The sequence below is a fragment of the Sceloporus occidentalis genome, unplaced genomic scaffold (assembly GCF_023333645.1).
Source record: "Sceloporus occidentalis isolate IW3139 unplaced genomic scaffold, rSceOcc1.0.p SCAF_3, whole genome shotgun sequence".
NCBI classification, from domain to species: Eukaryota; Metazoa; Chordata; class Lepidosauria; order Squamata; family Phrynosomatidae; genus Sceloporus; species Sceloporus occidentalis.
In genome coordinates this window covers 43,711,216-43,728,474 of record NW_028316983.1, presented here as the reverse complement: position 1 = coordinate 43,728,474, position 17,259 = coordinate 43,711,216, and the positions used below count along the sequence as shown (strand labels likewise).

At 41.5% G+C, this 17,259-nt stretch overlaps 1 protein-coding gene across 2 annotated transcripts; it reads right to left on the bottom strand.

Moving 5' to 3' along the window:
- Positions 1-6,101: 6,101 nt before the first annotated feature.
- Positions 6,102-16,765, bottom strand: TIMM17A (translocase of inner mitochondrial membrane 17A). Of its 2 annotated transcripts, none has more exons than XM_089514233.1 (6): positions 16,665-16,765; positions 14,503-14,602; positions 12,613-12,676; positions 10,482-10,610; positions 8,762-8,872; positions 6,102-7,687 (listed from the first exon to the last, which is right to left on the bottom strand). In XM_089514233.1, the coding sequence occupies exons 1-6, from the start codon at positions 16,688-16,690 to the stop codon at positions 7,617-7,619; spliced, it is 501 nt and encodes a 166-aa protein (XP_089370359.1). In that variant the 5' UTR covers positions 16,691-16,765; the 3' UTR covers positions 6,102-7,616. The 2 variants fall into 2 exon arrangements, with proteins under 2 accessions (XP_089370359.1, XP_089370360.1); XM_089514234.1 differs by lacking the exon at positions 16,665-16,765 and adding an exon at positions 15,051-15,658.
- Between the last annotated feature and the right edge of the window lie 494 nt (positions 16,766-17,259).

Genomic DNA, 17,259 nt, shown 5'->3' with positions numbered 1-17,259 from the left:
GACTCATGGTTGTCATGGCAGATGTAAAGCCTTGAGCTGTTCCTGACAGATAAATCTCCACTTAGATGTTTAAGTCCCCCAGTACAACAAGCCAAGGAGATTCCAACACCACTGCTGAGACTAACTAGCCAGCTCAGGAAGGGAGACTGTTGAGCACCCAGGATGGGTGGTACACCAACAGAATTTGCCACCTACTTTCAAAAACATACACTTGGATGCAGTAAACTGTGGGACAGGGCACTTGGTGAGGGAGATGAAATCCCAACAGACTACTGCAACTCCACCTCCTCATCCCCTAGGCTTCCTTTGTTGCTGAACGAAGAACTCAGGTGGACAAATTTCCATTCACCAACCTGGCATTAATTCACCTTGGTCTATTGGCAAGGCTATCACAAGTGTGTGATAGCTTGGGGGACAACCAACACACTGTGGCTCTCTCTCCTACCATGATAATAGGACTGTCTCCCCATGCAATATTTCCCTCTGCCCATTATTGTCGTGATGGCTGCTTCCTCTCTCTTGCTCTCTGTGTAACACATTTCTCTTTTGCTGGAAGATGGGTTGTTCTTTGTTTTTAGAAGGCCACAGCTATAGATTTAAAAAGCTTTAAAAGCCTATGTACTCCCACCCCAAACAATGAGGAATTGCTCTCACTCCATCCCTGAAACAGCTCTTCCAAAGGAACAACCCAACTTTGTTAGAAACCTAGTGGCAGTAGGCCTACAGGTATTATCCCCTTGCTAAGGTGGTCCTCTGGGTTAGCAAGTAGCTGGCTGAATACCTAGAATCTGGTTCGGCAGGCAGTTTAGGTGTCTGGAGCAAGCAGCAGTCTATCAGGAGAGAAAACTGTATGTATCTTTTTTACTTGGATGGATGCATTGCATTTTAATCTGCCATGTCCCCCCTCTGCCCCATTCATTATGCATCCCAGTGCTGCAGGTATGGCACTTGAGAATATTTATACTATAATCTTCTCAAATGTGTCATGTTTTCCTAGGCTACACTTTGGCACATTGAAATGTCCAGATTTTGTAAAACAGCCAGGTTGCATTGCTTTCCAAACACTTTTTAGTAGATGGGGGTCAAGGAAGAACTGTCAGAAATAACGAGCACTGCATTATAGGGAAGAGGGAGAAAGATGGGAGTCCAGCTATATAGTTGTTTGCATGGTTCTCAGAATTATGGTTTGTGTCAAGATGTCTAAGACTGGATGTGTTCCTTTCACTTGTGTATTTTGGTAGGTCAACAACTTTATCCCTTGACTTGTCTTTCAGGGCCTTATCACACGTGGGGGGGCTTGCAGCTCAGATCCGCAGTCACTCCTGTTCTAGCAATGCAAAACGTGATGTTTTTTCACACCAGATCTTGAGTCACTCCTGTCTAGCAGTGTGAATTCACATTAAAACGTAATGTTTTACCACACCTGGCTGCCTTTCCGTTGCCCTTCCGAATCGAGGGGGAAGCAGTCAGTTCGATTCCAGACAAGTCACATGATGCGTATTCAAGTAAAGCATGGTAAGTGCACATTGTATTACCACACCGGAGGGTTCAACTATTTGAATCAGCACCCTTGCGCATGCTCAATTGGGCTCTGGATGCTGTCCTCCTTCCCTGCCCCCTCCTTAGCTGTCATCCTTCACTGGGATGAAGGAGCAGTCAGGGGATGATGGGACAGATCACAGGGGGTCACTGGGGCCAGGATCAGGATGAAGGAGCAGTCAGGGGATGATGAGATAGGTCGCAGGGGGTCACTGGGGCTAGGATCGGGATGCAGGAGCAGGCAGGGGATGATGGGATGGGTGGCAGGGGGTCACTGGGGCCAGGATCAGGATGCAGGAGCAGGCAGGGGATGATGGGATGGGTGGCAGGGGGTCACTGGGGCCAGGATCAGGATGCAGGAGCAGGCAGGGGATGATGGGATAGGTGTCAGGTTGGCAGAGAGGACGAGATGGGGTGGAGGAGGAGGAGGGGGATGAAGGAGCAGGATGCAGGGGGCCAAGGGGGATGACATTGGAGTGATCTTCCACACCAGATCAATTCGAAGTGAAATCAAAGTGAGCTTAGAAGCAGATTTTGGTGAATTCACTTGTTTCCGAATTCACCAAAATGAGGAGTCAGTGCAGATTGAATGCGGAAGTACCTCGTAAGAACCCCCCATAGAAAGCAATCACGTGAGATAACACATCACATTTTAGCGCGAATTCACATCGTTATACCTGCAGTCACTTTGGAACTGAGCTGCAAAAAGCTCCCAAAATCTCAGTGTGATAAACACCTCAGTCTGTTTGAGAAGCCTTTCACAGGCTGACACTTTTCAAAAGGAATTTTAAGAAAACATGGTATTTTAGCCTTTTCAGCTCTTTCATGAGATTAACATGTTTAAGTTTGCTGGCATTCTCAGTTTTGGATCTCTTTCCCCAGTTTGCTGTATAACTAAATGTAGAGTGTTCTGTTGAGTTGAACACATTTTTACAGACCTGGAGTCTGAAGTAGCCTAAAGCAGCTAAATTTTAAAATAGCAGCTGCAGAAACTCTATTGGCAGAGGATTATTTTTTTCTGAGAGTTGACTTATTGCTGCTGAACTGCGTAGGAAATACTGGTTTCCAAAACATTTATGAGAAACCCTCTGAAGTTCTTTCTTGGGATGGGGGTGGGGAAGGGAGGGAGGAATATTCTGAAGCATTTGTGGATTTAATTGTAAAATATTGTTTGGATTGTCAAAGTTGGTTTGACAAAACATATTTTGTTTAAGATTGTGCAATAAACATAAGGAAGACTACTGTATAGTTTTGGCAAAGAATGCTTTGCTTAAGGGTTGAGTAATTTTACTGAAGTAAATTTGTACAAGCCTACTCCCTTTGGGTAAATCTAGTGCTTATCTGTTTAAAATTTGTATTTAGCTTTTGTTTGGAATTGGAAAAAAGGAAATAAATTAGTTGAACAATGAGATTATCTGTTGTGGAGTTAATCTCCTATTACTGCCATTTAGGAATCAAGACTTTTACATTCCCATTTCCTTTATGGATCATTAACATATGCACAATCTGGTTGTAGGACAGGTTGCTTCCTCTCCAAAATTATTAGGAAATCAGTCCTCCTACAATCATTTTCAGAACCAGCAAATCATGTATAAAGCACAGTGCTCAATGGCTGGTTAAGGGGTTTGACTCATTTGGTAGGCATACTGTAGATAATTGCCAGGGAAGATACCAGGTTTGCCTATTGTATACATATTTTCACTTACCATAGTAATTAAAACTGGCTTGTGCATATGCATTCTTCTCTTGTGCTGATTCTCAGTGCTGATTATTTTAGAGATCTAGACACCAAATTTTAACATACTTTTTCATTCCCTAGATTAGATTTTTTTTGGTCTGGATTGAGAGAGAGAAGATTGTTTTGATCATTAAGGTATGTCTAGTCAAAGTGTTTTGAACCAAGATTATATCAAATAATAATAGGGTTAAAATGCCATGGAGAGATTCGGGAACAGAAAACCAATCCAGTATTGCATCACCACAGAGATCCAGATCTCCTGGGAACAAAAAAGTGTGAATGCCCCATTAATAGTAGGAGAAACTACTATGAATGCCCCATTAATAGTAGGAGAAACCTACTAGCATCACCAAATCTAAAATTAGCATATATTTGAGCTGCTTAACAAATAGCCCATCCATAAAATGTAGTAAGCAAGGGAAAAAAAGCCACTTTGGCAACAACAGGGGGGAAATCCAAGTCTGCAATTGAATTTTATGGTACAAAACAATGCAGGCGGGAAACTGAACTTGATAGTCATTTGGAGTAAATATAAACACTTGATGATGCAAAATTCATTACCTTTAATGAAGCAGTGCAGTAGGGTTTTAGATTACTATTAGATGTAAACATTAGTGGAACTAAATATGAGAGTATTAATGTGATATTGGTAGAAAACTAATGAATATTAAACAAATCTGATAGATGGAACAAAACAATTTGCAACAGATACTGCAGAGTACATATAGTTGGATTAATGTGATAGATCCATTACTTTACTATTTTAAGTAAAAGCAGGTGATTGATCAATATTTGATTCTTTTTGAAATTAGATTCATTAATAACAATGAATTTCTATTCAGTTTTTTAATTAGCAAAGATTACGATATGCAGAAAGCATATGTAAAAAGAAACAGTTGAAAAATAGATCTATAAAGACTTTAAAGATTTTCCCTAGCAGTATAACATGATATCATTTTTAAATACAACATAATTATAACTGCCTTTTAATCAAAATAATCCAATCTCCCACTCCAGCTGCTTTTAGAAAATACTTTAGAACACATTTGTCTTTTTAAAAATATCTTATTGTGCCTTTATTGTTGTTTAATCATGTTAACCTTTTAATGACCTGGGGTGGTTTTAATGTTTGAACAAAGTATCTTTGTAACATAACAGTCTATTAAATACTAACACATAAAATTCAAAATTACAAGTACCACATTACAATGCCCTACACCAGGAAAGTGCACAGACCACACATAGCCCACCAAACCAATTTTGTGGCCGGGGGGACCACTAAAAAATTGAAAAGGTTTTTGCTCCCAAATGCCGTCTGGGGAAATGTTTGCCATAACCTTTTGGTCCCAAAGGCAACTTTAGGCCCAGGAAAGTTTTTTGTTTGTTTGTTTTGAAAGAGGATGTGAAAAGTGACTTCCAGGACACCTGCTCTTTTCAAAAAGGCCTCTCCTAGGCCTAAAATGGCCCAGAGAAATCCCAAAGTATGGTGAAAATGCCCCTACGCTCCCCCTCAAGGGCATCTGGGGCAAATATGTTGTGTGCATTCAAGTCGTTTCCAACTTATGGCAACCCTCAGGCAAACCTATCACTGGAGTTTCTTGGCAATTTTTTTCAGAGGGGGTGTGCCATTGCCCTTCCCTGAGGCTGAGAGTGTAACATGCCCAAAGTCACCAAGTGGGTTTACATGGTCAAGCCAGGATTCAACCCCTGGCCTCCAGAGTCATAATCCAATGCTCAAACTACTACTCCACACTTGTTCTCGGGGGCATGCACACACACACACACACCATCAATATCAGTGTGTCTTGTCCTTCAAAGTCTCTTGGGGGCTAATTAAGCCCCCTGCTTCCTACGGTTGCCCACCTCACCCTATACCAGTGGTTCCCTAGCTGGAGCGTGGCAATGAGTAGCTTGTGTCCTTGAGTGACAAAGTCATGAGTCATTGGTCAATTCTTTTCAGAAAAAAAATAGAATCTAATTGCTCAATTTAGATTTGCATTTTATGCACCAAGTTAAAAACTTAACTTTTTAAAGTTAAATTTGTTCACTTGCAGGATTGTATGCGGTTCGAAAATTAGAAATTAGACTTCTTCATTTTCAAACATGGTATTACTTTTGTAGGGGTGCAAACATTAATCAAACATTTCTTAGGTGTGTGGGACATATAAATAGTTGGGAACCAGTGCCCTATACCATACCCTTTTTTCACAATCCTATTATTGGGGGGAAGGCACATACCATCACACTTCTACAAAGACACTCTCTCAAAAATAACCCCATGCTTATTAATCTTCTCTTACCATGCATTCTAATTTAAACAGTTGTGGCAAAATTTGATTACTAATTTTTAGTGATGGAAGATGCATTTTCATAGCAAAGAATGCCATAAATAGGGCTGTGTACTTATAAGAGCAAGCTACGTAGTACAAACAGCTTATCCTAAAAGAGATCTCTTCCAGGTAACTGAATCCCACTGTGTTGGGAGCATATAAATATTCCATGCAAAACTAAAGCTGAGCTCTTACTTAGGTAATAAACTATCTGGGCTGTACTACTTCAGAGTACAGGAACCTCAATCCATTAACCTCCATCCATTCCTGTCATACAGAAAACCAATGTCAATGTTCCAAAGTAGAGAAATACACAGTTCTACCACTTCCCACCTGCAGTTTGAAGTGGTTCAAACCAGATACAGATTCACCACTTCGGAACTAGGCAGGCAGCCAACAAAGTTGTTTCAGTCCTCTCTCTTGCTCTCTATGTGTGTAACTTTAAATAACCTCCCTGAAAATCACTATCTAAAAAATAAAATGACAGGCAGATGTCACTGGACGACTCTAGTTTAATTTTAGCTTCACAAATAGAATATGTACATTTTGTTTTGTTGAATGGGCTTGTGTAAATATGATGTCCACTTTTTTTAGGTTCACATACCTAATAAATTGCCAAAACCTATACAGCCACTCAGCTTGTAAATAAATTTCTCTCTTCATTCACATAGGTTATAAACGAACGGTACATATATGCTTTGTCCAAATGGAAAATGATAGTCAAGAATTTAAACACACTATAACCAAGTGCCTGGACTAGCATGTGTATTCAAGCTAGCACTATTATACAGGTAACTATCTATAAAGTTAGATTCTTCATTCGCATCAGAGGTGGGCAAAGTGCCACCTACCCAAGGATGTATTTGCAGCTGTCAACTGCTTCAGATTCCCTTTTCCTGGGCAAAAAAATATGACCCCTCTCTCTTGAGAACAGCAACTTGACTTTTAAATAAAAAGTGCAAGGCCTCCTGAAATTTTGTATTAACAATTTTGGAAGTGCCCTTCTGGTTTTGAAATATATATATATATATATATATATATATATATATATATTGTTAAGCTTTCCCTTTCCCCTGTCATTTCAGGTAGTGTATGTTGACCCCAGGGGCAAAAAAATAAAACAAAATAAAGCCCACACCACCCTGGATCCACTACTATTTGAAAAAGTATAAATACATTGCTAATTCATATTCAGGAAAGTTCACTTCAAACACCTGAAAATTAAAGAAACACAGCCCTGAAAGCCTAGCATAACATTGCCATGAAGGTTAATATGTTTGTTTGCAGATGTGTCAGATTTATAACCAGTAGATTTTACAGGTGTGAATTACACTATATCGCTGTCCACAATTCCCTTTACATTACTATGTAATTCATATACAAGACCTAATTGTAAGGACTCAAAATGGTCAGACATTAAATTGGGCAGCATTCTACCAAAGCACAATTTGGAAGAAAGCCTAAGCAAATCTTTAAATAAACAGATGAAAGACTCCCTTCATAATTTGTTGGGACTTCTACAGTAGTTTATGCCAACAGAAGAATCCATCAAGTGACAACATTAGAGCACTGTTATGATTTTCCTTAATATCCAGCCTCATATCTCATCAATGGTATCCCCTATACGCATCCGATATAAAACAAAACACAGTCCACTTCAACTACACATTGTCCTCTGATATATAGGATAGGCAACTCTGGCAATGCATGGTTGTTCTGTTCCTTAAAATTTATGGCAGCAGTGTGGTCAGCACTATACTGTAAAGGCCACAGTTTCAGGTCTTTCTGTAACAGTACATTGCTTTTTCCTCTTAAGAAAAATAAGGAGTTTTTCAGGCATCTCATATCCACTTTACAATTATTGAGTTCTATGATTCATAATTTAAACACTGAAAAATACAGAGGTGTATAGATCCAATGAAAAGTCTTCAAGTGATATTGTGTCTTGCTTGTCCATGAAAGGATGAAAAATTGCTTGTACAATATGGAGCAGAAAAAAATACTAACAATCATTGATACTGCCTATAGTCTCCAAATGGAGAGGGTTGTAACTGGGAGGGGTCTTCTGAAAACTGAGGTCCTGTAATTAAAAACAACAGCATGTTAAACATTCTGATCTCTTCAGCATATCACAACAGATATATTTTAAAATTAAACATTTTAGTTATTTATAGGTGGGTTACAGACCACCCATTTGGGGCGGGCTGTACCCGCCCCTTTCCCCAGTGTATCGGAGCCTCAGCTGCCAGAATGGCAGCCGCTGAGGCCCCGATGCACCGCTTTTCAGGCTGCGGGGAAGCGGCAAAACGTTGCTTCCCCGCAGCCTGAAAAGGGGTGCCCTTGGGGCTTCAAGCCCCAAGGACACCCCACGGCGGCAGGGAGGAGGAGAAAGGGGCCGCTTGGCCCCTTTCTCCCTTGCTCCGCTGGGCGCAGCCGTCTGAAGGCTGTGCCCAGCGACGCAAAGCGGCGCCGCAAACCAGAAAGGAGCTCCGAAATGGAGCTCTTTCCTGGTCCGCGCTAAGGGCGCACTAGGCACCCTGGCGCGGAGCGAGGACGTCACGTCCGCGCTGGCCCATATAGAGGCGGCGCGGAAGTGATGTCCTCATGGCGGTGGCCGTCTGGAACGGCCACCGTCATTTTTTACGCGCAAAGCACCGCACCTCCCTAACCCTAGTACACGCTCCGTGCGTACTTTAATGGCGGTGTGTAACCCGCCTCAGTTTATTCTATGTACGTGTTTTGAGAACTCATTAGCAGACTAGCCACAAATTACAAGCACAGATTGAGGAATATGTTAGTAATACTTCCAGCAGTACGCAGATGTTGGAGGAGATTTTTTAAAAGACTAAACTCCTTGGTACTATAAAATTGTACTGGAGGCTGAGAGGAAAGAGACAGAAGCAGAGCAGCAAATCAGGACAAGATCCAGCAGAGAACCTCTTCTTTGCTTCACAGATTTGGTCCCAGGGGCCTTTAACTTTTTCTCACAGCTCACTAGTATTTTTCTTATAGTACACTAGTCTTCTGACATGTTTAGAATGATCTTCACTTATATGAAAACAAGTTAAACAGTTGACTAGTGACTCAGAGTAATACCTCATGAAACCATTATTAAATTTTGCATTGTGCCCTGAACTATGATAAGTAATCTTACCATTTGGAAACTGTGCAGATGCAAATCTTGTTAATAGGATACCTGCTCCTTCAATTAAAGCCAAAAGAATTCCTCCCATAGCTGCTGACCCAACCATGGCAACTGGTCCATCTGAAAGAGGTAAAACAGAAAAAAAGCTGGTTTTTAAAAACTGCTTATAAGAGTGTTTCAAATTACATACCATTTCATTAAATAAAAATATCAAATGGATTACCAACTTTACACATCCTTGGTTGACAACTGTATGAGTAAAATATACTGCAAAGAAAAAGGTTTAGATGATTTACACCAAGGATGTGCAACTGTCAGGGGCTGGGGATCTGCACTGCCTCCCCCCACAAACGTTGGAGTGCCACAACCTCCTGAAACCCAAAATGATTTTTCATCAGTTTTTTGCAATGTCTTTCAAACTGATTGTCTTTCATCCCCTTAGGGCTCATGAGAAATTGCACAGCAGGTAAAAGTATTATTTAAAAACCAATCAAAATAATACTTTAAAAACAAGTTGTAAACATGTACAATTAAAACCAAAGGGCATACAAAACAGTAATACCTTGGCTGCCAGGGCAGTGTAAAACACTACTTCTAGCCCACAAATGTTTTTCCAACACCCCCCCAAAACATAACAAACAAACAAACAAACAAACAAACAAACACCAGTATTTTGGAGTGTGCTGGAAGCTCCCAGAGACATAAATACAGCTTTGGAGCCAAATGAGACCTATACAGTGCATTTCCCCCCACCACTGATTTACAGGAAAAACTGGAATTCTATGCATCTGTTCCTGAGTGAATTTACAAAATGGTATAGCTTGTAAGGGCCAATTTAGAGTAGTCGTTTGAGTGTTCACCCATAACTCTGGGATACCAGGATTTGAATCCCTGGCTGGCCATGGAAACCCACTGGGTGACCATGAGCAATGCAGACTCTCTCAGCCTCAGACGAAGGCAAATGCAAGACCTCTCTGAAGAAATCTTGCCAAGAAAATCCCATGATAGGGTCACTTTGGAGTTGTTATAAGTTGAAAACAACCTGAAGTCACACAACAACAACATCAACAGGTTATAAATATCCTCTTGACTGTAATGTAATATTGTTAGATTTCCATACAATTTGTTTTGTCTCTGTCTAAGATGTAATCCTGTTGCATTCATTATGTGCTACAGATTTTATTATACCTTAAATACCACATATACTTGACTATAAGTCAATCTATACAGTGCATTAAGTCGAGGGCAGGTTTAGGGGCCAAAATTATAGATTTTGCCATGACCCATCGATAAGTTGAGGGTAAAACTTGGAGGTTTCAAGTAAACTTCAGTGTGTGTATGTGTGCACACAGGAAGAGGGACTCTTAATTGAGTCTTTTTGTTTTAGCATTTCAGCCTTGGCTTCAGCCTTCACTCCCCAGACAGCAGTGGTGCAGGTGAGAGATGGACTATGTTTGTTTAACAGCAATCAATTATCCAGGACTCTTTCAAGAGAGAAAGAGCTATCACATTACCATACTGACCCATAAATAAGTCGACATGGGATTTGGGGGTCAACTTTTGGGCATACATTTTTCAATTTAATAGATGAGTATATACTTCACTATAAAAGAATAGTCAGAGATTTAAGACAGGGAATTCCCCTTATTTCATAATTTGACATACGTTAAAAGAGTATTCAATTTTAATGAAGTTCTTTTAAAAGTTCTTTTTCAACTCAAATCCTTACTTCTTGCAGCTAATATGGCACCAGTTAGAGCTCCACTGGTGATGGAATTCCAAGGATCTTCTTTTCCTCTTGCTTTCACCATACTACAGTCAATCATGGAGAAGAGACCACCCCAGATAGCAAAGCTACCTGTTTGAAGGAGAAAGCTGTTTAGAATTAAGGACTGCTGACTGAAATATAAACAGAAGTTTTCTAGTTTGAAACTACTGGGTATTAGCGTCACATTCCTAATACAAGTAGAAGTTACTGCATTTCAAACTCACTGAAAAAAGAAAGACAGTAATTGCAGAGAAACCAAGAAATTAAAAATGAAACGGATGTGTTTGCAAACAACCATTCTTATCATATTAATAAGTACAGACCCTGGGATAACATTTAACTCTCTCACCATATTCTTTTGCAAACAGAATCTCCAAACACACCTAATTTCCTCATAGAATTGCTGTCACTCCCCAGGAACCCCTTGTTTATATTCCATTGTATTTGGGCACCACTATAACCATTATTTTAGTTAACTGCTTGTATGCTGCTTAAGTCCTCCACCACCTCCACAGTACTAATAAAATCCAATTTACTAATTCATAATGTTGTACACATAAAAAAGGGGAGTAGGCCACATTTTTTCTTGTAGGCCACATTCTCCTAAATTGAATTTGTCAGAAGCTACATACAGTGGTACCCCGGGATACGAATGCGCCAGGATACGAAATTTCCGGGTTACGAAATAAATTTATTTTAAAAAACTGTTCCGCGTTACGAAAGTTTTTTCGGGTTACGAAAAAACTTTTGGTGCTTTTCGGCGCTATTTCGCACCAAATCGCGGCTTTTCCCCATTAGCGCCTATGGCAATTCGGCTTGCGAAAGCCTTCCGGGTTACGAAAGCGGCAGCGGAACGAATTAATTTCGTAACCCGGGGGACCACTGTAGTGGCAATGCTTGGGGCCAGATCCAGTCCATGCATTCCCCCTCCCTTTATTTTGGAAACCAAAATGATGAGGAGCTGGAATAGTTCCCCTATTTTGACAGGTTACAATCATAGAATCATAGAGTTGGAAGAGACCACAAGGGCCATCTAATCCAACCCCTGCCATGCAGGAACTCACAATCAAAGCATCCCCAACAGATGGCTATCCAGCCTCTGTTTAAAAACTTCCAAAAAAGGAGACTCCACCACTCTCCAAGGGAGTGCGAACCATAGTCAAACAGCTCTTACTGTCAGGAAGTTCCTCCTAATGTTTAGGTGGAATCTCTTTTCCTGCAGCTTGCATCCACTGTAGCAGAATACAAGCTTGCTCTATCCTCAATATGACATCTCTTCAAATAGTTAAAGAAATATTTAAATATGCAGGTCAGCATCCACTGCAGGAGAAGACTGGTCAACATCCAGATGACACCTGGAGTTAGCAGCAGTCATTGTTGAAACAAAGCTTAGTGAATTGGCAAGCCCTGAGTACTGAAGGCCTTGAAACTGAAATGCCGGGTATTCAGCTTGGTAAAAATGACATGATAGAGGTGTATATTATGAATGATCTGGAGAAAGTGGATAAAGCCCCTCTTATAACCTACTGAAACTGAACATGGGAGCTTTAGGATAGATAAAAGGAAGTACATCTTCACACCGCACACTGTTACACTACTAGAATTTGTTATCTTACTGTGTATGATGGCTGACAACTTAAGATAGCTTTACATGGACAAGTTCATGGAGAACAGGGCTATCAGCAGCTTCTGGCCATGGTGACTATCACTTCTAGTTTCAAAGTCAGTATCCCCGTGTATATTCCTTTGCTGGACAGCATGACTAGGACTGCACTGGTGTCCTGGCTTGTAGACATTCCACAGCAAACTGGCTGACCACTGTGTAACTAGATCAGTCCTTTGTCTGATCCAGCAAGATCCTTCTTAACTTCTCTCTTAGCATCACTACCATCCCACACTTCTCATACTTTTTCTCATATAAGAATTTACCTCATACACACACTCCTATCTGCCCCCACTGCTAGCACATATACACAAGGGGAATGTCTTCTGAAAGAACAGAGTAGATCCCTGCTTTCAAAGTACTCTTCTCTCCCTGCTCAAAGTAGAGAAAATAGAGTGTGAAAAGATAATATAGAAATAACATAATTACCTCCCAACTGTGGTGCTCTGGTTTTAATAGCTGTCAAACTACCCCGCAACCGGTAATTGACACCCTGCAAAAGATAACAGTACACAGTCAAAGCAATGTCAATGATTAATCTAGTTACACATCCTACTTACAATGCATTCAGCTTAATCTGCAATCTGTCTGAGCTAATGTGTTTCAGACATTAGCTCTCCCAACTTTGACAGTCTCATGGGTAAAAGAGCCTGAAAGATCTCCCATGGCAACTACGTATATGAGGCACTGTATTTACAATTTCTGATGAGACTCCTGTTCCAAATAATGCAGAAAACATGAAAAGTTGCCAAGGCTAGCGAAAGTGAATGAAAAGGATTGGGACACTAAGAGGATACCCACCAAGCAATCGTCTCACAGGTAATAAACAACAGATCACATTCATACACTAAGGGCATAGTGATATATAACTAGCCACTACTAAAAACAGAACTTTACTGTAGGGATAGACATGACACCCAACAATCAGGAATTAGAAATGAATATAGTCTGTTCACAATGCTTGGTAAAGTGGATAAAACTTGGTAAAGAGAAAGGCAGCAGGAAATGAGGAAGATTCACTAAAGGAAGTCACCATCCAGAAGTTGCAAGACCTGAGCTGGGCAGCTGATGATCAGGGATACTGGAGATCTCTCATTCATACAGGTATCATAAATCAAAGCCAACTTGATGGCCAATAAGAACATTCTGCTTGAGATGTTCCACATCCTTGCATGTGTGAAATCTGATCATCCCTCACTTCCATGGGGACACTGCACTGTGTCTAGACACAAACTGTTGCAATAATATTTTAATCTCATTCTTATAGTTATCCTGCTCTCTTCTCTCCCCACCCAGAAGTCTTAGGAGATTATCAGATGGGCAGAAGTGATGGGAGAGAAGCGGGATGATCTCCCGTTAATAAAGTGACAGGACATTCCACTTCACTGACAGGAGAAGCACGGGATGAACGTGACATCGCATAACGTCGTTTGATATTCTTCGTGGCAATAGTGACGGGAGCATCCCGCTTCTCTCCCATCATTTTTGCCCATCCGATAATCTCCTTAGAATCCCAATTTCTTTGGCCCTAACCCTTGTAGCTCCTCAGGAAAAAAAGACAAAACAGTCCCATGTCCCCACATCACCTTCACACAGCCATCACCAGCTAAGCTACCCTTAGTTTAAACATTGAGTGCACTGACAGCAACAGGAAGGCTACAAAATCTGGCAGCTATTAACATGTTCCACTCTTCATTTGATTGACAGAAATTTCCATTTAGTTGCTTCAGCCCATTCCTGTTTAAAGTGTGTAGGATTGTGTGTGTGCCTTCACATTGCCTGTCGACTTATGGTGACCCCATGTATTTTATTGGGTCTTCTTAGACAAGGAATGTTTAAATTACTTCATAGCAAACTAGGATTAAAAAAATGACCGTAGCCCATAAAATCGTACACTTATATATATATATATATATATATATATACACAATGTTCTCATATTTGAGCAAAAACGAACATCCTATATTTTCTCTCTAAGAATGCTCTCATCCTGTAGTGCCCCAATGTGTAGCATCAGGCCTTTAACAGGTCAGTAAAAGAAACTGTATTATGTTTTTCTCCATCTCGCTGTCTTGAACCACAGAAAACAAAATAGACATATATCCATTTTTGCCAGGGATCCATTCCAACCCCCCAACCCCCGGAAAAATGGAAATTTGCAGACATTTAAGCCCCACTGGCTTGAATGGTCACGGGCACATGCACCATTTTAACCCTCCCATCTTGTCAGTCTGTGAAGGACTGAAACCACGGACTCAAAGTCCACAAAAATGGAGAGACGACTGTATAATCTTATTAACAAGTAATTTTTTAACTCACCACTGGGGCATTTCTGAATCCTTTCACTGCTTGAAAGATGCCACCACCAATAGCTCCCATTGTGAAGGCACCGCCGCAGTCGTCCACTATTCTCCATGGGCTGAAAGAATGAAGACACACTTTAATGTATCCAGTCTTGCAAGCATAATATCAGAGTAAACCAATTCTTAACTTTTCATTTCTTAACATGACTCTTTTCTTTCCTATGACTGAATGCAAATAATTTCATTTTAAGTATGTCCAGGAATCTGTTTTGCAATTATTTGAAGTTTTATCTTCACATCCAGTCTGCTTGCCCCACTTGATTGACAGCACAAATGTATGTCTACCTCGAATTCCCACTGAGTTCAATTGGATTTACTCATAGGTAACTGGGTTCAGAATGGTAACCTAACTTCCAGCAATGATCTGATTAATCCTGCATTAAATCTATCCCTGTATCTCTCTTTTCTAAAGGTAACACTATTTATAATGTCTATGTAAACATGAATCTGTCATAGAAGCAATGTGCCGAACAAGCTAAAAAGTTTACTCAGTCCAGTACATACCTGGTAGATTCACAACAACTTGGTTGCTTTAAAAAGTTCTATAAATCTCTGGGGATATGAAATATTTTGGAAGACCTGATTCATAAAACAAGCTCTAGAGAGCAACAGGAGATAGAACGCAGCGACATATTATATGGGCCAGGTAAGTCAGGGAATTGTCTTCCCTCACTCTGCTAAAATTACACTCTACATTCATTTGGAAACAGTATGCGACATTTTCCTCCATAAAACCTTGCGAAGAACCACAGAGTGCTTTATAAGTATAGGCTAACGTTAAAATCTTCAGTATTGCCCTCTTTATATTCTTGAATCAACATAGCATAATGCTATGGAATTCTGGGAACGGAAGTTTGCTCTGTTCTGGTGCCACAACAAACTACCATTCCCAGAATTCCATAGCATGGAGCCATGGCAGTTAAAGTGGCGTCAGACTGGATCATTTCTGCAGTGCGGATGAAGCCCAAGAAATATGAATTTATATCCAGATTTATGGGGCTCTTTTAAACATTTTATTAGGCCGTGTCCTTCCATTTTCTGGAAGGTCCTTCATTTTGCAGTGCCTTGTTATGCTTTGCGGGCAGGACATTGTCCTCATGTCCTCCCTTTTTCTTTGCAGTTAGGACATCCTGGTCATGCCTCCAATGGAATGGTGTGTAGAGAGATCTTGTAGCACCTTTGAGACTAAGGGCCCATACAGACAGGCCAAAATAAAGCTGCTTCCGGTCACTTTGGAGGTATGCTGTTTAAATGACACATGCATCTTAAGAGGCCAGGAGCTGCGCCAAAGCAGCACTCCAGTCCTTAGGCCTGGAGTGTGACTCTGGCACGGGTTCTGGTCACTTAGGATGCATGCATCATTTAAACAGCATTTAAACCTCCAAAGTGACCGGAAGCAGCTTTATTTTGGCCTGTCTGTATGGGCCCTAACTGAAAGAAAGAAGCTGGCAGCATGAGTTTTGATAAACTTCAGTCTGCTTCCACAGATGCTGAACTGAAGGCTAAGAAAGCTGATGCTGCCAGCTTCCTTCTTTCAGTTAGTCTCCAAGGTGCTCCAAGAGCTCTCTCCATGCTGATTCTACAGACTAACACAGCTGTATCTTTGAATTCCAATGGAATGGTTAACCGCAAAGGAGGACCAGGCCCTGCAAAATGTAGGCCCTTCAAGAATAAAGGTAGGACATGAGCAAACAAAAGCTCAAAGCACTCATAGCGACAATAAATCCATGCTTCTTAGTCCTGCTCGGAATGGAAGGCATTTTGAAATCGCTCCTGGACAAGAAGGCTGAAATGGAGGACACGTCTGGAAAGAGGAGGACGCCTGGTCACCCTGTTCTTGGTCCTACTCAAAATGGACAGAAGGTGGAAATGGAGGCTACATCCTAGAACAGGAGCACCTCTGGCCAGAATGGAGGGCATTTGGGACTCCCTTTTGGACTGAAGGTTGAAATGAAGGACATGGATGGGGAAAGGGGGGCTCCTGCTCCCGCCCTGGGCCAAGGTCACGGCTGTCCTCTCGGAGGAAGAAGAGGAAGGGGCCCAGCGCTGAGGGCCGTCCAGTGCCCCGCGGAAGGACACGCCTCTCCCCGCCCCTGAGACAGGAGAAAAGAGGCTCACCAAGGCTCGCGCGCGTACTCCTCCATCTTGGCTCCCGGCTTCTCCGTCTTCCTACACGCTTAGTCAGGCCGCTGCCGGCATCAGGGTCACGTGGCCCAGGGGCCCCTCGCCCCGATTGGCCGCCCAGGAGGAAAGGGGCGGAGTCGAAGGGGAAGGAGGCGAAGGGGAAAAAGATCCGGTTGCCTAGCTCGCAAACCGCGGCGGAGTGATACTCCGTACCTGAGAGGAACGTTTGAGAATCTCTGGGGAACTATTTTGCAAATGAAATTAAAGAATCTAGTCCAAAACACACTGCAGAAATAATCCAGTTTGAGACCGCTTTAACTGCCCTGGCTCAGTACTAGGGAATTCTGGGAATTGTAGTTTATTGTGGCACTAGAGGTCTTCGACAAATAAGGCTAATAAATATCTCACAAAACTACAGTTCCCAAAATTCCCTAGCACTTGAGCCAGGGCGGTTCTTAAAGCAGCTTCAAACTGGGTTATTTCTGCAGTGTGTTTGGGACCTCTGTTCCCTGGAGGGAAAAGTCGACGTTCATGTGGAAAACCTGTTTAGATTTAGGCTGCATCCGCACTGGAGAAATACAGTAATCCA

What these genes read in the sequence shown, in the direction of transcription:
- TIMM17A (XM_089514233.1), bottom strand. Translation starts at nt 16,690, where the DNA reads ATGGAGGAGTACGCGCGCGAGCCTTG. An exon ending in GATTCAGAAATGCCCCAGTG is followed by an intron (nt 12,677 to 14,502) that starts GTGAGTTAAAAA and finishes TATCTTTTGCAG; the next exon opens with GGTGTCAATTACCGGTTGCG. An exon ending in TGCCATATTAGCTGCAAGAA is followed by an intron (nt 8,873 to 10,481) that starts GTAAGGATTTGA and finishes TACCTCTTTCAG; the next exon opens with ATGGACCAGTTGCCATGGTT.